Source organism: Erinaceus europaeus, chromosome 4 (genome assembly GCF_950295315.1).
Source record: "Erinaceus europaeus chromosome 4, mEriEur2.1, whole genome shotgun sequence".
NCBI lineage: Eukaryota > Metazoa > Chordata > Mammalia > Eulipotyphla > Erinaceidae > Erinaceus > Erinaceus europaeus.
The window spans coordinates 28,047,957-28,072,656 of record NC_080165.1 but is presented as its reverse complement, the minus strand read 5'-3'; the positions used below and the strand labels follow the sequence as shown (position 1 = coordinate 28,072,656).

The 24,700-nt window shown below is 39.8% G+C and overlaps 2 protein-coding genes and 1 pseudogene across 4 annotated transcripts in view; 1 reads left to right on the top strand and 2 right to left on the bottom strand.

Moving 5' to 3' along the window:
* Window positions 1–15,393, top strand: part of LOC103112738 (testis expressed protein 56) — a 34,574-nt gene extending 19,181 nt beyond the window's left edge. For both annotated transcript variants that reach the window (XM_007522216.3, XM_060189143.1), the window contains 2 exons: window positions 6,638–6,755; window positions 15,312–15,393. In XM_007522216.3, the coding sequence (XP_007522278.2) occupies window positions 6,638–6,709 (72 nt within the window). In that variant the 3' untranslated portion in view covers window positions 6,710–6,755; window positions 15,312–15,393. The remainder of the gene's footprint in view (window positions 1–6,637; window positions 6,756–15,311) is intronic.
* Window positions 24–22,675, bottom strand: ECI2 (enoyl-CoA delta isomerase 2). Of its 2 annotated transcripts, XM_060189142.1 has the most exons (11): window positions 22,425–22,675; window positions 21,395–21,464; window positions 20,289–20,451; window positions 18,448–18,546; window positions 18,050–18,241; window positions 15,371–15,440; window positions 13,488–13,590; window positions 11,624–11,744; window positions 3,572–3,661; window positions 974–1,117; window positions 24–381 (listed from the first exon to the last, which is right to left on the bottom strand). In XM_060189142.1, exons 3-11 carry the CDS (start codon window positions 20,394–20,396, stop codon window positions 226–228), a joined length of 1,083 nt encoding a protein of 360 aa, XP_060045125.1. In that variant the 5' UTR covers window positions 20,397–20,451; window positions 21,395–21,464; window positions 22,425–22,675; the 3' UTR covers window positions 24–225. The 2 variants fall into 2 exon arrangements, with proteins under 2 accessions (XP_060045125.1, XP_007522269.3); XM_007522207.3 differs by lacking the exon at window positions 21,395–21,464.
* On the bottom strand, window positions 1,156–2,053 carry LOC132538175 (tRNA N6-adenosine threonylcarbamoyltransferase, mitochondrial-like; annotated as a pseudogene).
* Window positions 22,676–24,700: the final 2,025 nt, after the last annotated feature.

The following is a 24,700-nucleotide window of genomic DNA, read 5'->3' as shown; positions in this document are numbered from 1 at the left end:
GAGCTGATATAAACTCTTAAAGCTCATTTTTATATACTTTATTTTCTTTTTTCCATCAGGGGCTCCAGTGAAATATAATCACCATAAACAGTTTAATATTTTTAGCATTAAAAAAAAGGCACAGTGAAGTTCATTTAAAGTATTGATAATCAGAAAGAATAGCATATCCCTTTATTCATAATGCTTAACTTTTCTGTGGCTTCCACAGTTATGTTATATTCAACATTACAGTTTTGCTTTTCTGGATAAGAAGTTCACGACTGCATTCATGCACTCATCTGACTGCCATCTGCTTAGGAGGACATTGCATTCTTCAGCATTAACCGCATGAAGCTTTTCTTTCTCATTCTTCCTAATGATCTCTTTGGAGATTCTCATGGCCTGAGAATAAAACCAATGATATGGTTAGCAGTTATACTAACAGGAGTGGAATTACTCAAATTCTAGCTCTTGGTTCTCCATGTCCACTTAATTCTGCTACACCTTCAGATAAATATGTGGATAGTATGAAATAGTGTAAGGATACTAACTAGCCCTCTGGTTCCAGGACCATATTTTGAGCAGCAAGAGTGTAAGAGAAGTCAGTCCCTAGCTATCACATACATATATAGATTATACAAGGTTTTTCCTTTTTAACATAAGAGAGTGCTACACAGTAGGAACATCCTAGGAGTCAACCCACCTGGCTTTTCACCTGGATTCAGAAATAGTAATTTGCCAAACTCATTTGTCATTCTGCTGCAAATCATTCTCGGGAAGAACTATCCCTCTAACTCTCTTAACAGAGAAATGGAATGCCTATTTGATATGTATTGTAAACATCAGGATTCCCAACATTATTATGGCTATCTTTAATCACAATTTCAGATGTATTTAAAGACAACCAAGATGTGTTTTTAAATTACTTATTCTGTTTAAGCAAATACATTATTACCCATGGTTTCTACGACATAATAAGAAAATAGATACTAACATTTGGGGGGAGCTTTGAATATGCTTTCAGCCTGGTCCAAACTTCTTTCTGAAAAGTACTGTCGGGAAAAACTTGAGTCACAAGTCCTTGAGCACAGGCTTCTCCTGCTGTTAACTTCTTCCCAAAAATAAGCATCTCTGCTGCCTAAAATAAAGCAAGATGAAGAAATTAACTGAGTAAAACTGGCACAGTGTCAGTGAGATTCAGAGTAACTGCTTTCAGTGGACATAGAGACATCTACTTCTGGCATTTGAGGTTGCTTATATTCCTCACTAAGGGAGAAACTGGAGGTAGCACAGTGAGTAGAGTATTAAACTTAGAAGCATGAGGTCCCCAGTTCCATCTCCAGCACCCCATGTGGCAGAGAGATGCTCTAGGTGTCTGTCTGTCTGTCTCTCATAATTTAATTCTGGGTGCTCTTTAGGGCTTTTTGAAAAGCAAAAATCAAATCTTCATTTTTAAACGTGGTACTTTGGTGGCAGTTTCTTAACATCTTTTGATATAGCTGCTCCAAGGGGACATTTTGGTTCATAGAAGATGCCTTCTGTTTCATGTAAGATGCCCAAGCCAGCACATAGTCTTTCAATACCATTCCAAGCAATCGTAATGCCATGTCAGTACACAGTTTGGGAGAAGGACATAACATGCATTTGTTACAATTTCCAGAGCTTTCCGGATATATAAGTTACTTGCAACACCTCCAGATACAACCATTATAGCATAACTTATATGGATAACAAGTTATATAGATAACAAGTCTCTCTGCTTGCAGAATAGGATAGTGCGCTGGGTACTTTACGCAGTGTGGCGTGCAACTGTGTGCTGTACTGCAGCAGCTGAACACAGAACATGTCCCTCCTCAATCCCTTCCTCTTTTTCCTTTTGCATTACTATCTTATTAATAATGTGTTGAAGTCCAGAAATAGAAAAATCACAGTTTTTAGAACACTGCATGGGAGGTTTGAGAATAAATTTCCGCTGATTGCCTTGTTTGGCCCGATGTTCTATAGCTTTGCCACCACTCATGGTGGAGCACTCTGGATGTTTCATTAAAGACTGTATGTGTGTATGTATACACATGTATACATGTACGTATGCACACGTCTATACATACGGTGTATATACATGTATGTACACGCACAGTATGTATACACACATGTATGTATGTATATATATTAATTTTTAAAAATATTTTTTAAGGTGGAGTAGTTTACAAGCAATAGTTTACAAACTGTGTGCTTAGACCATCTTAGGGTTTCTAGAAAGCTCACTGGGATGGCTGCTATTTTGTGTTTCTAAGCTGGAGAGGCAAGAGCAGGAAGCCTGGGGTAGAAATGGCCTGAAGCAAAGGTTAGCTGGGTAACCCATAGCAGCTAGGATGTTTGTTTCATATCTTATAAACAGCTATATAAAAATAGGGGGGTGGGGGAGAGAAAAACTTTGATTCACAAGGAATGCAAATAACCTTTAGAAACCCTAACTTTAAAATTTTTCTTCTCTGGAAATCCTTCTCAGTGGTCTAGTTATAGAAAGCTTTCTATTTTCTTCTTTTATTTTTCTAATCTACAGAGATACTCAAATTAGTTCTACTGGACAGAAAAAAAAATGAAGGTGATTATATAGTCAGTTTCTAACAAAACTGATTGAGGATACTAGCTGTGTCTCTTGACATTTGCAGTTTCTCTTCCAGTAAAAGTTAAAGACTATATTGCAGTCAAATACTCTAGGCCACAGAGTTGAACTAACATTTCAAATCTGTTTGTGATTCAGGATATCAGATAGAATAATGAGAAAAAAAACACTCCATGACAAAAAAAAATCTAATAGTCAATAAGAATGAACTCAATTCTCACTCTTTCAGATTTTGAAGAATGCTTGATAATCCTTTCTCTATATTATAGCCTCCCCTCCCTGCCATCTTGTCAATAGCCCCCTTGGAGTCATACAAGGCATATATGAACTTCTTATTTAAAAAAAAAAAAGCAAAACTAGGCCAGCAAAATAGCTCATCACTTTGATAGGATAGTGTGCTGCAATGCCATGTGTGCAAACCACGTTTGAGCCTGGCCAACTGCACTGAAGGAAACCAGCGCCATGGTTGCTCTCATTCTCCCTGTCTGCCCTTCTTCTCTGTCAAAAGCAACCCCTTAGACTCTCTTTGAAATGTCATAAGCTGGTACAATAGGGTGATGAAAAGCTGCTATTACTAAGGGTGACTTTGACAATGGAACATCGCTCTCAGGGGTTTTTATCGACAATATTTTCCATAACATAGAAAGTAAAAATGTCATCACATCACTTTCAGTGGAGGCAGACTTCTGAGCTCAGCTGACCAGTAAGAGTCTTATTATTATTTTTCTTCTAGCCGACAGCACATGTTGGGGGCCTAAGCCTGTGCGGCTTGCATGGGGCAGTCAACTGCAAGAGCAGCACCCTAGTTTGGGGAACACAGAGTTTCCAATCCCCCTTCTGCCAGATATTTCCTAGAGCTCAAATTTTGTAAGCTTGTAAATGAGAGTGCAGATAATTCACACCTGCCTTTATTTATGTTACTGAGGGGAAAGACATGACTTATTAAACTTCATTTCCAAAAGTTACCTTGCTTGAGCCCATTATCTTCGGAAATGTGTAAGAGGAGCATCCTTCTGGACTTTGGCCCAGGTGACTAAATGGAGTATGGAATGTTGCCTATTTGGAAGAAAGAAAGAAAGAAAGATTTTTTTTTTAGGAAAATTATTTTTTCATATGTCATTAAAATATCTATCTTACAGTAAACTGGCAGACATAAGAAACTATAGTTATAATATAATCTGCACACAAAATTTAGTCTTTAACAGCATGCAGTTTGATGAGTTTGAAAAAACTCATTCACACCCTGGCTGAGCACACAGATTATCACGCGCAAGGATCTGGATTCAAGCCCCTGGTCCCCACCTGCAGGGGGAAAAGCTTCACAAGTGGAGAAGTAGTGCTGCAAGTCTCTCTCTCTTCTTCTCTATCTTCCCCTCCCTCTGGAGATTTCTCTCTAACAAACTATTTAAAAAAAAAAAACTTTTTTTTTAAAGCCAGTGGTAGCCCCAATAAAAAAATAGGGTATTTCCATCACCCCCCAAAGTTTGTGCCTGTCTGCATGCAATCTATTCCTCTTCAAATAAGCAAGCACAATCTGTTTCCACCTCTGTAATTTCACCTTTCTAGAATGTTATATCAATGGAATCATACATTGTGTAGCCTTTTCTAGGCTTCTGCCCTAAGCTGAAAGGATTGTGAATCACCATGATGTATGTGGTTTGCTTCTTTTTCTTTCCTATTATTTCTGGGTAGTATTCTGTTATCTGGACATGCCATAATTTGTCTCTTTATTCAGAAGTTTAAGCCACAGGTATTATTTTCAGTATTTTAGCTGTTAGGAAGAAGGCTGTTATAATCATTTGTGCACAGGTCACTATATGGACAAGTGGTTTTAATTCTTCTGAGTAAATAACAAGGGGTAGAACTGCTGGGCTGTGTGATTAAAGCAGAATTTAACTTTATAAGAAGTTGTTCAATTACATTTCCAAATGTGTATCATTTAACATTTACATCAGCAATGAATAAGTTCTGATTAATGGTCATCAACACTGCTTATTATTATTATTATTTTTAATATTTAAAAAAATATTCCCTTTTGTTGCCTTGTTGTTTTATTGTTGTAGTTATTATTGATGTTGTTACTGATGTTGTTGTTGTTGGATAGGACAGAGAGAAATGGAGAGAGGAGGGGAAGACAGAGAAAGGGAGAGAAAGACACCTGCAGACCTGCTTCACTGCTTGTGAAGTGACACCCTGGCAGGTGGGGATCCAGGGGCCAGTCCTTGTGCTTTGCGCCATGTGTGCTTAACCCACTGTGCTACTGCCCGACTCCCAATTATTATTATGTTTTACCAGGGCACTGCTCAGCTGTGGCCTATGGTGGAACTGGGGGCCTCTGAGCCTCTGGCATGAAAGTTGTTTTGCATAATTATTATGCTGCTTCTCTGTCCTCGTATCAGTCTTTTAAATTTGAACCATTCTAGTTGGTATTCAGTGGTATATTTGTAGCTTCAATTTACATTTCCTTATTCTTTTTTTTTAAATTTTATTTATTTTTCCTTTTGTTGCCCTTGTTTTTATTGTTGTTGTAGTTATTGTTGTCGTCATTGTTAGGACAGAGAGAAATGGAGAGGAGGGGAAGACAAGAGAGGGGGAGAGAAAGATAAGACACCTGCAGACTTGCTTCATTGCCTCTAAAGCGACTCCCCTGCAGGTGGGGAGCTAGGGGCTTGAACCGGGATCCTTACGCCGGTCCTTCGTGCCATGTGCGCTTAACCCACTGCACTACCGCCCAACTACCCAATTTACATTTCTTTAATAATCAATGTTGTTGAATGTTTTCATATACTTATTAGATCATTTATCTTCTTTGATGATATAACTGTAACAATCTAATTGCCCTCTAGTCTTATGATTAGTTGTATTTTTATTATTAAGCTGTGAGAGTTCTTAATATATATTCTAGTTATAAATCATTCTTTAAATTTCTTTTGTTATTATTATTATTATTATCTTTCCCCCTGCAAGTGGGGACCTGGGGCTTGAACCGGGTCCTTGAATTGTGTAACATGTGCATTCAACCAGGTGCACCACCACTCAGCCCCATGAATCATTCCTTAATAGTGTCTTTCATATTGCCATTTATACTTTATTTCTTTGGACACTACTTATTCCTTTTGCCCATCTTTATATTATGTTGTTAATCTATCACCTTATAGTATGACTTTAAAATATATGTTTGATTAGCCTTTATTATGTTAGTTGAAAAAATGTTTCTATAATTTGTCACTGGCCTTGAGTTTGGCCCAGAGGTTTATGGCTGAATTTACTTAATAAATTTAACTTCATGCTGGTTATTTATATTACATAGTCATTTGTAGCTTTTTCTAGACTTAAGAAACATTTTGGGGGCCAGCAAGACAGCTCACTCGGATAGTACACTTGCTTAGTTATGGACATGACCCAGGTTCAAGTCCAGCCTCCATCATACTGAAGGAAGCTTCTGTGCTCTGGTACCTTTCTCTCTGTCTGAAGAAAGTCAGCCCAGAACTGTGAAGCCAGAGTGATGACAAGGAAAAAAAAAATGTTCCTCTTTTTCTTGATGAAAACAAATTAATTATAATTGACAATAATCTGGTTATTCAAACTTAACTTCCCATAACAGGTATGATGTATTTATTTATTTATTTATTTATTTATTTATTTTGCCATCAGGGTTATTGCTGGGGTTCAATGCCTACAGAGCTCCATTATTCTCACTGGCATCCCCCCCTCTTTTTAAAAATTATTTTTGATAGAGAGAGAGGTAAGGAGAGGCAGAGAGGGAAGCACAAAGGAGAGACACCTGCAGCACTGCTCCACAACTCTTGAAGCTCCCCCTCTGCAGACCAGAGAGACCGGAGGCTTGAAGTTAGGTTCTCTCAACATGGTAACTAACACCTGTGCTCTACCAGGCTAACCACTCTCAACCCCATAATGTTCTTTTAAGATTACTGTTTGTTCAAAGATATACATATACAAGATGTGCAGCAAATAAATCAAACTAACAAAAATGTTGTTAATAATATTACCTATTCCCCCTCCCACCTCCAGAAAGACTTTTCAAAATACACTAAGAAGGTACAGCCTAAGGAACATAATGAGAAAACTTGGAAACTGTGTTAACTACATAGACCTAAGGAGCTACAAATAAGTACATGTAAAACTGACAGTAAGTTATATTTAACTTCTTCATAAGGATTATAACCAATTTTTAGAAACAGAGAAGTAGCTGCATTAAGGGTTTTGGTTCTGGCATCAGACTGTAGAATAACTCAGGGGAGGCCCTTCACCTCTTGGACCCAGCTTCTTTATCTATAAAGTAAGGATAAGGACTAAAGTGAATATATATATATATATTGCCTAGTACACAGTGAGAACCCAGACATTCTTTTTAAACATTTTTTTTATATTTATTCACTTTTGTTGCCCTTTTTTATTGTTGTAGTTACTCTTGTTATTGATGTTGTTGTTAGATAGGACAGAGAGAAATGGAGAGAGGTGGGGAAGACAGAGAGGAAGAGAAAGACAGACACCTGCAGACCTGTTTCACTGCCTGTGAAGTGACTCCTCTGCAGCTGGGGAGCCGGGGGCCTGAACTGGGATTCTTATGCCAGTCCTTGTGCTTTACACCACCTGTGCTTAACCCGCTATGCTACCACCCGACTGCCAAGAATCCAGACATTCTTATGATTTCTACTGGAGGAAGCTTCAGTGCCGTGGTATCTTTCCCTCTCTGCCTTTGCCTCTCTTTTTTTCTTTCTATTTTTATTTGACAGAACAGTGAGAAACTGAGAGGGGTAGGGAGATAAACAGGGATAGAGAAAGATAGACACCTGCAGATCTACTTTACCACTTGTGAAGTGACCCTCCTGCAGGTGGGGAGAGTGGCATGAACCCAGATCCTCACTTAACCAGGTATGCCACTGCTGGCTTGCATATGCTCAAACTATCTTTCTATCTATCTGGAAAGGTCAGCTCTGAGCAGTAAAGCCCTAGTGATGTCCAAAAAGAAAAAAAAAGTAATTGGCATTGTTAATCATATAACTGGCCCAGAATAAAGAGTAATGTTATTATAGAGGTTAAATCACCATATTTAATCTGGTATTCATGAAGCCAGTAGTGAACCTATAAAATAAATTCCTTTCCAATTTTTCCTTCTTCTGCATCTTTCTCTGATTTCTTTTTTTTTTTTTTTTATAAAAGTCTCTTTTTATAAAAGTCTCTGATTTCATATATCTCTTTTATTTACTTGCCCTACCAGAGAGCAAAGTGTGTATGGACAACTTCCTCAATTTTAAATTGAACACTGGTTTGGGTGAGCTTTCAGTAACATATACTGTGGTGTCAAATATTTTACTTTTGGCCAAATTTCCCCGCATTGCATTAAAAGTATATATAGGAGGTAATATATAACATATAATAAATTCATCAATGTATTAATATATAGTAAATGTAAATAATCAATATATACTGTATAAAGTACAATTTGTGTTATAAGGTGGAAGTCTTGTTGTTTTTTCATCAGAGTACTGCTCAGCTCTGGCTTAAGGTGGTGCCAGGGACTAAACCTGGGATTTCAGTGCTTCAGGTATAAAAGCTGAAGTAGAAGGTCTTAAAAAAATCTAGGGGTTCAGGCACAGCAGGTTAAGCGCATGTGGTGTGAAGTGCAAGGACTGGCATAAGGGTCCCAGTTCAAGACCCCGGCTCCCCACCTGCACGGGGGTTGCTTCACAGGCGGTGAAGCAGGTCTGCAGGTGTCTATCTTTCTCTCCCCCTCTCTGTCTTCCCCTCCTCTCTCCATTTCTCTCTGTCCTATCCAACAATGACAACATCAATGATAACAATAACTACAATAACAATGAAAACAACAAAGGCAACAAAAGGGAAAATAAATAAATATATCAAAAAAGAAGTCTTAAAAATCTTTTAAAGCATGATATATATGAGTAGTTGAATTCTGAATTTAGTGGTAGAACCAGGAGAAAATTCAAATAGGATTTTTCCCTCCAAGTACTGAGGATTGAGACCCCCCAGTTCAGAACTCCTGATCTCATTCCTACTCAAAGGGGAAGAAAGTATGGAGGGGCAGATGGGAAGGGGCATGGGGTTGGAGGGTAGCCTCCTTTCATCCTCTTCCCTTATTTGCCTGAGGCTATTTGTGTGTGTGTGTGTGTGTGTGTGTGTGTGTATTAAAAAAAAAAAAAAGAGTTCTGGCATCCTCTAGGAAAGGTAGTCTGTCAGGTAGAGGCAAAGTTTCCATGCCTGTGGCTCCAGTATGCCAACAGTGCTATATGCTCTGGTCTTTCTTACTCATGAAATAAACACACAGATATTCAAAAAAAAACACTACTAGAGGCTGGTGAGATAGTCACTGTATAGGACACATACTTTTCCTAGTACCACATGGGAGTGTCACAACACTGGGAGAAGCTCCAGTGATGTGGTGTCTCTTCCTCTCTTTATCCTAATGAAAAACTGGCCCAGGGGGGCAGGTGGTGGAACACCTGGTTGAGCACACACATTGTAGTGCGCAAGGACCTGGGTTTAAGTCCCTGGTCCCCACCTGCAGGAAGAAAGCTTTGCAAGTGGTGAAGTAGTGTTGCTGGTGTCTCTCTGCCTCTCTCCCTCTCTATCACCCCCTTCCCTCTTTATTTATGACTGTTTCTATCAAACAAAATAAAGATAATAAAAAAATTTTTAAAAAAAGGTCTAACTGCCTGCCCAATCTACCTAAAGGGAATCTAGTAGTGGATGAACCAGAAAGCTAAGGATCCTGCTATATTTTTGTCTTTTTTTCCCCTCCTTTTTTATAACCAAATTTATCACTGGGGCTTGGTGCCATTACTATGAATCCATTGCTCCCAGCAGCCAGTTTTTCTCCCCTCCCCTCCCCTCCCCTCCCCTCCCCTCCCCTCCCCTCCCCTCCCCTCCCCTCCCCTCCCCTTCCCTTCCCTTCCCTTCCCTTCCCTTCCCTTCCCTTCCCTTCCCTTCCCTTCCCTTCCCTTCCCCTCCTTTCCCCCCATTCCCTTCCCTCAGGACAAAAAGAAATTGAGAAGGGAGGTGGACATAGGGAGAGAGAAAGATAGACACCTGCAGACCTGCTTCACTGCTTGTGAACCTTCCACCCTACAGGTGTGGAATGAAGGGCCTGAACCTGGGTCCTTGCTGATGGTAATGTGTGTTCTTAACCAGGTATGCCACTGCCTAACCCCTACATTTTGTCTTATCAGGGGGGGAAAGCTTCTTAACAAAACTAAGAATTTCTTCACTGGTAAAAAGCAAAAGTTTCTAGCCAGATTGTAGCCCAGCAAATCTCACCATCACATAAGAATCATTTAGAAAGGGGATAACCATACCAACACAATCACTAGCACTACCATTAGCCAGAACTCAGCAGTGCTCTGGTAAAAAAAAAAGAGAACCCTCAGAGGTACTTATTATAGTTGTATAGCATTTGTCCTAAGTTAAATGTTTATCACAGCTAGTTTTCAATGGCAAAAACTGGAAACATCTTGAGGGTTCCAGGAGCTAGGGACTCTTTAACACAAATGTTATCACTGGTTCTCTCTAAATGGTGAGAAGGAGTGATCTTTAGCTGAACTTTCCCCCAAATCTATGCAGTTTTGATTTTCTATTATTACACATTACCTAGTAAGAAGAGAAAAATATCCACTTGTGGGGGGAGGTTTTTGAGTGGTGAAGCAGGGCTGCAGGTGTTTCTGTTTCTTTCCCTATCTCTATCCTCCCTCCCCTCTCAATTTCTCTCTATCACTACCCAATAATAAATAAATACATTTAAAAAAATTAAAAAAGAATAGAAATCAAAATTTATATAAGTCAATGGTAAATATAAATAAGTTGTGTTCTGTGCATATAATTTCTCTAAGCTTTGGTTTACTTTTATGCAAAATATATATCTATTCTATTATAAGAATAGATTATTTTATCCCAAAATTCTAAGTTCCAGAACTCAATTACTTAGGAAAGTGAACAGCTCTTGTGTAATTTTTTTTTTTTTTGCCTCCAGGGTTATTGCTATGGCTTGGCGCCTGCACTACAAATCCACTCCTGGAGGCCATTTTTTCCATTTTTTTTTTGCCCTTGTTGTTATTGTTGTTACTGATATTATTGCTATTGGATAGGATGAAGAGAAATTGAGAGAGAAGGGGAAGACAGAGAGCGGGAAAGACAGACAGCTGTAGACCTGCTTCACCGCTTGTGAAGCAACTCCCCTGCAGGTGGGGAGCCAGGGGCTTGAACCAGGATCCTTACACCGGTCTTTGCGCTTCTCACTAGGTGTGCTAAACCTGCTGCACAACCCCCAGCTATTAGTAGTAGTTTGATGAGACAACAGTACCAAAGGAATTGAGGCAGTAGTTTGCAACAATATTTATGTTTGAGAAAACTTAAGTTAAAAGTGAAGGCAACATAAAATGAGTCAGATTAGACTAATTCTCTGGGAAACATTTAAATAGAGTCTATCCAATTAGGTTTGAACCTGGTCACTACCACCTTCAAGGAAGCTCTGGTGCTGTGGTGTCCCCCTCTTGTTTGTTCTCTCTCTGAATCTGTCTAAAATAGTTGTCCCAGACTGGTAAAGTCCCAGAGGCAACAAAAATAAATAACTAGGGATTGAGTATTGGCTTACCTAGTTGAGAGCACACATAATCATGGGCAAGAACCCAGGTTCAAGACCTAGTTCCCACCTGCAGGGAGGAAGCTTCATGAGTGATGAAATAGTGTTGTAGGTTTCTCTCCTTCTCTATCTCCTTTTCCCTCTCAATTTCTCTCTATATCAATAAAATAAAATAAAATAAAATAAATAAAAAAGGGGAGGTGGGGGATGGCCACAGGGAGTAGTGGATTTACTGTGCAGGCCTCAAATTCCAGAGATAACGCTGGTGGTAAATAAATAAATATATTTAGTCAGTTCTATCATAAGCCATATATTACCTTACTAATAGCAACATTAGGAGAATTCAAAAGGGTCTTATTTTTTATCTGCATGACTTCATAGTTTTCTGGGAGCTGACTTACCCTGTCAGATGCATAGACGATATCAAAGAGTCCCAAGATAGTGACAGAGATTCCCACTGCTGGACCATTTACCACTGCAACTAGAGGCTTAGGAAAATCTATAAAGCAGTTTACAAAATCTCTGTAGAAATGGAAATAGAAAAGTATGTATCACTGAAGTACAGGCAAGACAATGTGAGTCTAAAATAACACTTTTCTGGCTAGGCACAGTGTTTCCACATAACCCAGCAGTGGCTACAGTCCTGCTACTTCTTTAGTTTTCTTATTTTACTTATTGGATAGACTGAAATTGAGAGTAAGAGGGGAGAGAGAGGGAGAAAGAGAGATACCTGAAGTGCTGCTCACAAAGCTCCCCCTCCTCCTTAGGTGGGGTCAGGGGCTTGAACCCTGATCCTCAGGCGTAACATGCACTCAACCACGTGCACTACCATGTAGCTTCCTACCTCTCTGGTCTTCTTCACCAGACTTGCCCTTATGAATGGCACTTGAGGGGGTTTGAACTTAGTCCAAAACTTGTATTCTATGCAGTTGGGAATTGCAAATCAGTTGCAAATTTACAGACTAGGATGCTGCATGTTACAATTCAACAGTAATTAGAGACTCAGCAAGGATCAGTAAGAAAAGTAAAAATGAAGCCTGTGTTCCTCTGAGATGGATAAGAATTTGCTAAATTGGGGGCCACGTGGTGGCACACCTAGCTGAGTGCACACTTCACCATATACAAAGACCTGGGGGGTTCAAGCCCTGCCCCCTACCTGCAGGGGGCAGCTTCACCAGTAGTGAAGCAGAGCTACAAGTGTCTCTCTTGCTCCCTCTATCTCCCATCTCAATTTCTCTGTCCTATTCAATAAACAAATAAATAAAATTAAATGAATTTGCTAAACTTTTCTGCCTTAATGTGAGAGAATTTTATATTTAACTATGATTTCTTCTTATGTCTTCCATTCATGCAGAATGGTATAGTAGATAATAAATAATAGAATAAATGATCATCTACTGTTAGGTAGTTTGGAGAAATATACTTGCCTTTTTTCTTTTTTAAAATATGTGTATCTTTACATGAGAAAGTGAAGGAAGAGGAGAGAGAAAGAGAACACCAGAGCATCATTCTGGCACATGCAATGCGAGGCCTTAACTCAAGGAGGGACCTCATGCTAAAGAGCCCAATACTTTTCCCACTTTGCCACCTCTGGCACCATGAACAAATTTTTCACAGTTAGAATTAATTACAGGACATCTCAGCTTTCGAGTGAGGTTATCTGAGACCCTAGAGGGCCCAGGTCTAATGGCCAGCACCACCATTTATAAGAATTTTGGGACACTCTAGTGTGCTCTCTCATCACATGCTAGAGCTGAGTGCTATTCTGCTTGCTTTCTATCTGAAAATACTTTTTAAAGATGATTTTATTTATTTTTTATATCTTATTTATTGAATAGAGACAGAAAGAAATTGAGAGGGAAAGGGGAGATAAGGAGAGAAACACCTGCAGCACTGCTTCATCAGTTATGAAATTTCCCCCTGCAAGTGGGGCTGTGCGCTTGAACCTGGTTCCTTGCTCAGTATAACATTTTTGCTCAATCAGGTGCTTAATCATGTTTGTTTAATTACAGCTGCCCAGCCCCCCCAGCCATATATATATTTATTTATCAGAGCACTGCTCAGCTCTGGCTTATGGTGGTTTGGGGGATTGAACCTGGGACTTTGGAGCCTCAGGTATGAGAGTCTCTTTGTCTCTTTTTATGATATTTATCCCCACTCCCCCCAGAATATTTTTTAAAGAAGCTTTTAATTTTATTTTTTACTCAGCTAGTTACCACTTTGATGAATGGGGATGAGCCCTTTTGGGTCAAATAAATGTCTTACCTCAATAAGAAGGAACTATTTTTTGCTTTCTCTTCTACTCCACCAGGGGGAATGTCAGTGAAGTTAGTCAAATCATTCCCACTACAGTAATAGTCACCACTTCCTAGAAATAAAGTCAATAGTTACCATTCATTCACTCTAGTTATGTTGTATCTGTTGTATGTCAGGATCTGTGGAAATACACTGGTGGACCAGCTTTCTGGCTATACCACCCCACTCTTTCCAGTGACCATTTCTTTTCTTCTTCTTCTTCTTTTTTTTTTTTTTTTTTTGCCTCCAGGGTTATTGCTGGGGCTCAGTGCCTGCACCATGAATCCACTGCTCCTGGAGGCCATTTTCCTTCCTTTTTTTTGTCCTTGTTGTTGTAGCCTTGTTGTGTTATTGTTGTTGTTGATGTTTGTTGTTGGATAGGACAGAGAGAAATGGAGACAGGAGGGGAAGACAGAGAGGGGAAGAGAAAGACAGACACCAGCAGACCTACTTCACCGCCTGTGAAGCGACTCCCCTCCAGGTAGGGAGCCGGGGGCTCAAACTGAGATCCTTATGCGGGTCCTTGAGCTTTGCACCATGTGTGCTTAACCCGCTGTGCTACTGCCCGACCCCCGCAGTGGCCATTTTCTTACTTCAATCACCATAGATTATTTTTGTTGCCAGTCTTAGAATTGTATAAAAATGCATTGTTTAAACATTTTTAAAAGTATATGTAATGCTGCACAGATTTCCTTTTACAAGGTCTTTCTTTTCCTTGAGTAATTTCCCTAAGATAAATGTCCAAAAGGCCATTTGCCAGGATCCCAGTCCCCACCTACAGGGGGAAGCTTCATGAGTGATGAAGCAGGTATTTCTCCCTCTCTATTTCCTCCTCCCTTCTCAAGTTCTCTCTGTCTAATAAAAAAGAAAGGTGGGTGGGAATGAAAAAGGGTTGCCAGGAGTGGTAGATTTGTAATGCCCCAGTAATAACCCTGGTGGAAAACAAAAAAAAACCAAAATCCTCAGAAGAAGGATTCATGTGTCAAAGCATATCAACATTTATACACTGCCAAATGATTTTATTATTATTATTTTTTAGCTACTTACCTTTTTATAGGCTTTAAGTTGCTGTAAAAATACTATCAGAGGCACTTATTCTACTTCAACTCCTCAAAAATTAGGGCTAAGTACAAATTGTATCTCATTTAAAGAGTCTCATGCTCTACCAACTGAGCTAGCCGGGCAGCACTTGTATCTCATTTTAATTTGTATTTGTGATTAATGAGGAGGCTGTATTTTTACTTATTGGTGTAATACCTGAACTTCTTCATGTAAATTAAGTTGTTTATTCATTATTACTCACCAATTTACCAATTATCTAGTAGGTCTTAATACTTACCAATTGATAGCTACTTTTTTTTAAAAAAGATTTTATTTATTTTATTAATGAGAAAGATAGGAGAGAGAGAAAGAACCAGACATCACTCTGGTACATGTGCTGCCGGGGGGATTTAACTCAGGACCTCATGCTTGAGGGTCTAGTGCTTTAGCCACTGCGCCACCTCCTGGACCACTGATAGCTACTTTCTACATGATAAAGGTATTGCTTTTATGCCTGTCGTGTGTGTGTGTGTGTGTGTGTGTGTGTGTGTGTGTGTGTGTATTTACATATTTAAGAATCAGAATCACTCCCCAGCACTGAATATGTAGGGTGGTGTTTTAGCCTCAATTCTTTCATGAAATAAATTACAGCATCTTATAAAAGGATTTCATGTTAAGTACCAACATAAAGGAAATGTTAGAGTATCTCAGGACTGGAAAAGCTTCTGATGTGTGTTTTTCTTTTTTTCTTAGCTAAATGGGAAAACTTCCCCAAATAGAAATTAATTAAGAAGTCCAAGAAAATGTCTTACCTGTTAAAACAGTTAAAACCGAGTCATCTTGGCTTGCAGCTTTAAGTGCAAGCATAATTTCATGATACATCTATGAGGAAGAAGAAAGACAAAGAAAAGAACTTTGAAATTGATATAACTTTACTTAATGGTTTCTCTAAATTACAGTTTGTAAGGCCGCTCTCTATAAAGTAGCAAATGCTTATGTTGTTTGTATTTACATAACCAAAAAGGCAGTTAAAGGGCAGGAAATAGTTCCCCTGGTAAAGTGCATGTTTTACTAAGCATGAAGATGCAAATTTGAGCTCCCAACCACCACATGGGAAGCCACCACTATGCAAAAGAGGAAGCTTCTAGAGTGGTACAACAGTGCTGTGCTGCCTCTCCTTGTCTTCCTCTGTTTCTCACTGTCTAAATGAAAAAGGGGATCTCCAGATGGCTTACTTGGATAGTGTACTGCTTTGCCATGTGCATGATGCAGAATCAAGGCTGGACCCCACTGCATTGAAGGAAGCTTCAGTGCTGTGGTTTCTTTCCCTGTCTCTGTTTTTGTATCTACCAGAAGAAGAGAAGGAGGAAGGAGGGGGAGGGAAGATAGGGAGATAAAAGGCAGAGGAAGAAGGAGGAAATGGGGAAGAGGAAGAGGGAAGATGGGGAGGAGAAGGGAGAAAAATGAGATAAGAGTGTGGTCCCTTTCATTCTCTCTCTGCCTTAGGTGAGATTACAATATATGAGAGAATGATGTTTATGAATAGTCAATGAAAAAAATATGTCGACTCTATATAATGCTAATAAAGGCAAAATTATTTCCACTGAGAGAGGGAGTGAGGAGGAAGTAATTCCATTTTTAGTGCTGTTATGATGACAAGTAATAGGCAAGATCCAGGATTAGGGGAAGGGGTCTATCAGGGTCTTGACTAAATCCCTACTTTTAGTTACATGGATTTAAGCAAGTCAATTATTTTTTTAAAGATTTATTTCCTTTTTGTTGCCCTTGTTTTTATTATTGTTGTTCTTGATGTCGTTGTTGTTGGATAGTTCAGAGAGAAATGGAGACAGGAAAGGAAGACAGAGAGGGGGAGAGAAAGACAGACACCTGCAGACCTACTTCACCGTTTGTGAAGCGACCCCCCTGCAGGTAGGGAGCCGGGGCTGGAACCCGGATCCTCACGCTGGTCCTTGCGCTTTGCAGCACGTGTGCTTAACCCGTTGTGCTACGGCCCGACTCCCAGCAAGTCAATTCTTAACGTATTTACTTATCTTTTAGATAGAGACAGAGACAGAGGGGCATAAAGAGGGAAAGGCACCACAACACTGACGCTTCCTTTAACGTGGTGAGGGCTGGGCTCAACCCTGGGTTGGGCACATGGCAAAGCAGTGAGTTATTTCACCGGGCTTTCACCCAATTATGTAATAGGGTTTTTGTTTTGTTTTGCTCCCCGTGGCCATTTTTTTCCTTTTCTTTTTTTTCTTCTCCATTTTATTCAATTAGAAAGAAATCGAGAGGGGTAAAGTGAGATAAGAGAGAGGGAGAGAAAGCTGGGCAGTGGTGCACCCGGTTAAGCATAAGAACATACGCAAGAATCCAGGTTGGAGTTCCCCGACTCCCCCGACTCCCCCACCTGCACGGGGCGGGGGGGGGGTGTGGGGGGAATGCTTCACAAGTGGTGAAACAGGTCTGTAGGTGTCTGTCTTTCTCTCTTGCTCTCTATCTCCCTCTCCTCTTGCAATTTCTCTCTATCCTATCCAATTAAATGGGAAAAAAATGGCCACCAGGAGCAGTGGTCTCGTAGTGCAGGCACCGAGCCTCAGCAATAACCCTGGAGGCAAACAAAACAAAACAAAACAGAAAAACAAGGGAGAGAAGGATAGACATCTGCAGGCCTGCTCTACTGCTTGTGAACTGTCCCCCTGCAGGTGGGGAGCGAGGGCTAGAACCCCATCCTTGTGTGGGTGCTTCCACATTGTGCTATGTGTGCCACCACCCAGTTCCCTGTAATTGTTAAAGTAATAATAACAGCAGGGTCCCAGTGAGAATTAGATATACTTCTGTGTGGAAAGTGCTGACACATTTTAGGAACTTTATGAAAAATAGCTACTATAATTCTCATCCTGATTATACAGAAAGGAGTCAGGTGAAAAATGGGAGAAAAAAATTGAGAAATGCTCTATGAGATGGCATATATCCAACTTCATGGGATTCTTACTGAACATTTTTAGTAGGTATTTTCTTTTTTTTTTTTTTTAGTAGGTATTTTCTAGAACTAAAATGTAGATGATAAACCCAGTGGAAATTTTCCTCAGTTCAGCACCAAGCACCCCAATAACTCCCTCTAATTTTTATACGTATAGTTTTACACATGTTATGTGTTTATTTATATGTTTCATTTAAATTAATAAAATTTATTTGTGCTTTCATCATTAGGAAAGTTGCAGTGCCTTTAGTGCACTGATTATTTGAGACTCACATTTCCTAGCAATGACTGTCCAACTCTCTTCTATAAGAAGTTGCCACAATGACTAATCTCCTTGCAGAAATCAAATGAGATATCACAAAAATAGGAATGCTGCTATAATATATATATATATATATATATATATACACACACACACACACACACACACACACATATATATATTTTAGTGAAACAAAAGTTAGAACGAAAAGCAAGACAAACTCCCTGGGGCAAGTGATAATACCTGAGTGGTGATTGCATTCTTTTTGGTGGGCCGGTTCAATAAGATCTTTGTGATTCTATCTTCAGAGGTGACCAGCAGGTTTTCATATCCTTCTTGTTTACTGTCAGCTCCAGGCTTTACTTGGCTAGAGGATTCAGATGAAGGACCACTCAAACTGGACACCAAATCTACGTAGTTCTGCCTTGCAGTTTCCTGAACAGAAAATGACACATAACTTCATCTTGGTCAATAAATTAGCATTTTGAGAAACTTACTATGCTGGTAATAGAACCTTACAGTGAAGAAAGACCAGAGGTTCAATAACAGTACATCAAGTTCTTGTAGGCCCCAACTATAGTGATTTGATACTTTCTCTAGGAATACAGTCAGAAAAATAAAAACAAAATAAGTAAACTTACCTTGGGCAGACTGCCAAGACCATTCCATGCATCCCATTTGGCTTTATTGACAAAATCAAACGCACCTGGTTTGGGGATATTACAAGGTCCTTCAGTAGCCTGTGAAAAAGAGATGGTCAAGAGTTTATAAATCTGTGCCTGACGACTATTTAAATAATGGCGATCCATTAAATGCAAAATTAGCATACATGTGCCTTCTCCCTCATGAATACTTTCACAAGGCACATGAATTGACCTGAAGTTTTACCTTCTTTTTGAAGCTGTTAACATTTTTACAAGCAGGGTTGGTAAAATAGCTCGCCTGGATAGTGTACTACTTCACCATGTGTGTGACCCAGGTTCATACTTGCCCCTACTGCACTGAAGCAAGCTTTGGTGCTGTGGCCTCTTTCCCTCTCTACCTGTCTCTGTCTAAAATAAAAAAATATATATTTTAAAAAATTCACAAAGAACCAAGAAGAAAAATCAATGAGGTAGATGTTACCAGTCCCTAAAGTAAGTTTTAACTGCCTGCATATGAAAATAATACAAAAGAGGGGGGGCTTTGGGAAAATAAAGCATTTCACAGTTCATTAGTTTAATATTAATGATCACATTTTTTATGTACAATCACAGTATTCAAGAAAAATAATCTTCAAAACTATCCACCCCAAGACATCTTCAAGCCCACAGTATATTATTGACACACACTCAAAAGTACAAAAACGGGGGCAGATGGTGACACTTTTGTTTGAGTGCACATGTTACCATTCGTATGGACCTGTACCAAGGAAACTTCATGAGCAGTGCAGCAGTTCTGCAGGTGTCTGTCTGTCTGTCTCTCTCTCTCTACCAATTTCCCCTTCATTTCTCTCTATCCTACCAAAAAAAAACAACAACAACAACAACAACAAGGGTGGGGTGGGGAATAAAAGACCACCAGGAATGATAGATTCATGTAGTAGACAGCAAGTCTCAGAGATATTTCCCTGGTGGAAATAAATAAATAAAAGTACATTCCCCCCTCTTAATCCAGTGGTACATTTCTGGTATCAGAGTAACAGAGTTATGACTGGGGTCAGGGTAGAGAGGAGTAGCAGGACTGCCAGAGCACCTGACCCGTAGGAGATTTAACTGAAAGCAAGCAAAAGCAGTTAATTTTTACTTGTTTGAATGGAGGTGGAATGTGTGCTTTGAGATAAAATACTTCTCTAAGCTACTTTTCAGAAGTGGCAATTTAAAATTCCACCTAATACTTAAAATTTTGAAATTTCATATTATAAACGAAATATAAATGATAGGGGAAAGAAGAGGCCTATCCTAATACAAATGAAAACCAGATAATATGTAAGAGTCAAGGGATTTCCCAGGGAAGTCCTTGGACACCATAACATAAAAACTAGTATTTAAACACACACAACATAATTGTATAAACAGTTTTTAGTACTCAATATCCAAATTCAAAGACTATCATCTTTTTCCATACTCTTTTTTTTTGCCTAGTTATTTCAGTGGACACCACCCATACTATTTTACCCCTACATGTTTATATGTGTTCCAGAAAAAAAAAGTTTCTTACTGTGACATATTAACTAATTCCTAGCAATCATTTAATAGTCAGACCATATTCAACTTTTTCCCAATTTCCTGAAGCTACCTTTTTCAATCTTCAAAAATTGGGGGATATGTTTATTTCAAAGTCTAGTATATAAAAACTCTCCTGTATACATTTTTTGACAGAAAAGCAGCAGTATTCACCTTAAAAATATTAAAGCTGCATTTTAATAAAACATATAGCATACCTATTTGAGAAGGTATTTGCTTAAAATGTTTCTAAATTATGCCAGACCTTAGGCATTTACCTGCTTATAGAGTGCATAGAGTTTTAGCTTCACTTCATTTCCTGGGTCCTTCTTCAACAGTTTCACTTGATTCATTGCATTTTCAAAATCCTTTTGAGTGACGCTCATGGCTGTTCCACTTGTGTGTAGCTGGAGAGCTGGGGACCAAGTGTACTGCCCAGAACTGAAAACAGGTAGACTGGTTTTTAACTGTTCCCAACTCTTACATACCAAAATGCTGTGTTCATCTATGAATACTTTACTTCTCCCAGTAAGCTGGCTGCTAATAGATAATCATTATCTAACAATTCAAATTTGTACAGATATAAGCAGAATCAGAATAGCTAAGTTAATTTTAACACAGGTAAGCAGTAAATGAAAAGCATACAAGATATAAATGAGGAAGAGGCAGAAAACAAGGAAGTGTGTAGAAAGAATTTAGTTGTTTAGAAAGTCCAGAAAAAGCTTCTGTGGGAGTCGGTCGGTAGCGTAGCAGGTTAAACACACGTGGCAAAGCACAAGGACCAGCATAAGGGTCCGGGTTCAAGCCCCCTGCTCCCCACCTGCAGGGGTATCCCTTCACAGGCGGTGAAGCAGGTCTGCAGGTGCCTGTCTTTCTCTCCCTCTCTCTTCCCCTCCTCTCTTCATTTCTCTCTATCCTAACAATGACAACATCAATAACAACAACTATAATAATAACTACTACAATAATGAAAAAACAGCAAGGACTACAAAAGGGAAAATAATTTAAAAAAAGAAAAAGCTTCTGTAATTCACTGAAAAACAAAGTACAAACTGTTCAGTTTTTTTCCTCTCCCTCTTTTATACCAGTGGCAGTATGAACTCATGGCCTTGAACACATGGATAATACCAGATCAGTTCTACCAACAAAAGTATGTCCCAGCATACACTGAGATGAAAGGGGTGGGAAGGAGGGTTCAAAAGGACAGGTAAGCAGTTGCTGGAATTTAGGCCCTTTCTTAAGGAGAGAGAACCTACCTGGGAGAAATCTGATAATATGAAGCAGAGCTGAGCAGACATATCCCATGCTCACTTCAGAATGCTTTAACAGTCAGGAGCAGAGCAGACACAGCAAGAAGGTCCAGGTAAGTTAAGTTTAAACTCACAGATAAAGCAGAAGGGAAGGGTAAACTTCAGTGTACTGAGGCCAAAAGGTGTATGTTCACAACAGTGATCCTGAATAATAAAGTTAGTTGGTGTCAAAAATGATTAAAATAATAGTTAATAAAGCCCACACCCAACAATATATTACATTCTCAGCACTTTAACAACGTGCCAAGAAGGACACAATGAACTGTAGCCTCAAATCTTATTAGTGTGTCAGTCAACAAAAATTAGTCAACGTTTTACATTAGCTAATTGGGTTAATTTTTTTTTCTTGTCTCTGGAAAGAGTTAGATTCTGCCCCTTACATGAGTTTGCCACTTGCCACTTGGCAGGCACCATGTAGGAAACAAAATTTTAAATATCTACTGGGCTTTAAGTGCAAAATGCCACAAAATGCTGTGCAAATTTATTTTTGACTTAAAAAAATACAAAATATTAACATACAAAATACGGAAATTCTTAGCTACACCACACTGAAGCAAATACCATGTTCCAATATTTCCTTTTTTCCCTGTGTATATACTCGTTTTGAGATTTTACAGAGTTTGGCAGCATATCTCATCGTTTACATTAGAACAGAAAATATTCTCCCAAAAGAAAACAGCTGAACCCCACTGTTGCTAACAGCTCACGCTTCTACAAATAAGCAAAACTTGCATCAGTTTAGCAAAATGCCTTTGAGACACTAAAGGATCTAGGTGATCCAAGAAGGATTACAAAGGACCTAGTGGGGGTTGTATTGTTATATGGAAAACTGGGAAATGTTATGCATATACAAACTATTGTATTCACTGTCGAATGTAAAACATTAACTCCCCAATAAAGAAATTAAAAAAAAAAAAAAAGGATCTAGGTGAAAGGTGCGGGGCGGGGGTGTCACCTGACACTTGGTGTCACAGTCCCGGGAAACCCCTGACAATAGAACCCGTTGCTCCCCGAGATAAGGAAAGGAAGGTTGGGGTGGCGGTCGCACTGGTAGGTACTACGGCATCCCACGGGCGACCTTGGACCCCCAGCTTGAGCGCTTACCTCCGGAGCAGGCTCGGATGATACCAACGCCGCACGATTCTCCGGACAATTTCAGACATGGCTAGCCTAGTCCCGGGGCGTGGACGTGGGTGGAGATAGAGTGATCGCGGCGGGGGCGGGGCCCAAAGAGATGAGCAAGGTCAGAGGGCGATCCCGGCTACCGGCGGGTAAGTAGGAAGTTTATTCGAACAGGCGAGGGGAGGGCTGGATGGACTCAAAGTCATAAGGTCGCGAAGAGACAGGGGCCTCTGGCGAAGGGGGGGCGGAGTCAGGAAGGGAGAAAGTTCAGAGGACAAGTAATGGCGGGACGCCATTGGTCAGAATGGGGGCGGTGCGGAGAAGAGTCGGAACACCATAGGTCAGAGAGGTTGGGGGAGGAGTCTACCAGCTAGCAGGGTGAGAGAAGGGGCGGCTGGGGGAGGAGCTGCACAGGCTTCGGGGCGAAGGCTCTGCAGCGCAGACATTTTCTTTTTCTTTTTTCTTTTTATTTATTAAATAAATATTGACAAGACTATAGGGTAAGAGGGGTACAATTCCACACAATTCCACCAGCAGAACTCCGTATCCCATCTCCTCCATTGGAACCTTTCCTATTCTTTATCCCTCTGGGAGCATGGACCCAGGGGTCATGTCTTTTTTTTTTTTTTTTAATTTTTTATTTAAGAAAGGATTAGTGAACAAAAGCATAAGGTAGGAGGGGTACAACTCCACACACGGTCATGTCTTATAGCATCTGCAATTTGGTGGCTGAAAAAGCCTTAAGATATAAAGCAGGACAAATTGTTTAATCTAAAGGCAAGAATATAGCAGATGAGTTTTGGGTTCTCCCTTTCGGAAAAAGCCAGTAAGTCCAAGGGGCCCACGACTTGACTAATTTTTGCCTGAACCTGACAACTAACATGCAGGTGGACCAACGTTATTAATAGTATGAGGAGACGGTGTCAGAGTTGGAAATAGGACCGAAGGCCTTAGGCGAGTCCAAACGCTGGGGTTGCAGGAGGAGCAGACACAGTGCTGGGTCCCATCCATGGATCCCCTGGACACCAGCTGCTAATACCGCACACCAGCGTGTACAATACAGGTTGTAGAGAAATGATTGAATGTATGTAGTTTTAAAGATACATATTTTTCACTCCCAAAGACGATGAATCTACAACCTGGTAGGATGGTTAGACATCAGAAGTCGTCTTTTGAATATTTTAAACTCTTTGTCAGTAACCACCTGTATATATATTGTCCTGTCAAAGTGTTTAGAAGATTTTTTTTTTTTTCCTCAGGAGGAAGAGTTCTTAGGAGTTCAAAGCTTCCCTTTCCCCATCAGTACTAAAGGTTCAGTACTTAAAAATTTCAAAGGGAACTATTCGAGTTTTAGATAAATAAAGCTGATACCATGGGTGGGGGAATAGCATAATGGTTATGCAAAGAGACTTTCATGCCTGAGGCTCTGAAGTCCCAGGTTCAATCCCCCACACCGCCATAAACCAGAGCTGAGCAGTGCTCTGGTGAAAAAAAAAAAAAAAAGTTAAAAAAATAAAGCTGATACCTGTGGACTGAACTATGATGATCCAAACTGGTTGCAATTCTTTCAGCAGCCCTGTAGACTGAAAATTGAAATCCAGAAAGATTAATTAGATGACTTACTTAAAGATCCCAGAATTACACGTGGTCAGAGTCTAAAGTCCTTAGTTATTTTATTATTCAGTTCTGGTGGCCCATTGTGCTTCTCTCACAGGGATTTGGTTCTTAACTTGATAGAAGGGAATATAGACTGGGTTCTGAAAGCAAACAGGAATTGAATTCAATGACCAGAGAGTTAAGAATTGGTGTTAGCATTAATTTAGGATGGGATTTTTGTACTTGCTCAGGGGGGCAGTGGATGTGGAAACTGCAGTGCATATGCGTGGATCTCTAGTGAAGGTGTTCGAAACATTTTGTCCAGAGGCCCCTTGGAGGAGGCTTTTTCTTTTTTATTTCTTTATTGGGGAATTAATATTTTACATTCAACAGTAAATACAATAGTTTGTACATGCATAACATTTCCCCGTTTTCCATATAACAATACACCCCCCACACTAGGTCCTCTGTCATCCTTTTAGGACCTGTATTCTCTCCCCTACCCACCCCAGAGTCTTTTACTTTGGGGCAGGCAATACACCAATTCCAGTTCAGGTTTTCTCTTCTGATGTTGTTTTTCAGCTTCTGCCTAAGAGTGAGGTCATCTCGGGGGGTCAGGTGGCAGCGCAGCGGGTTAAGCGCACATAGCGTGAAGCACAAGG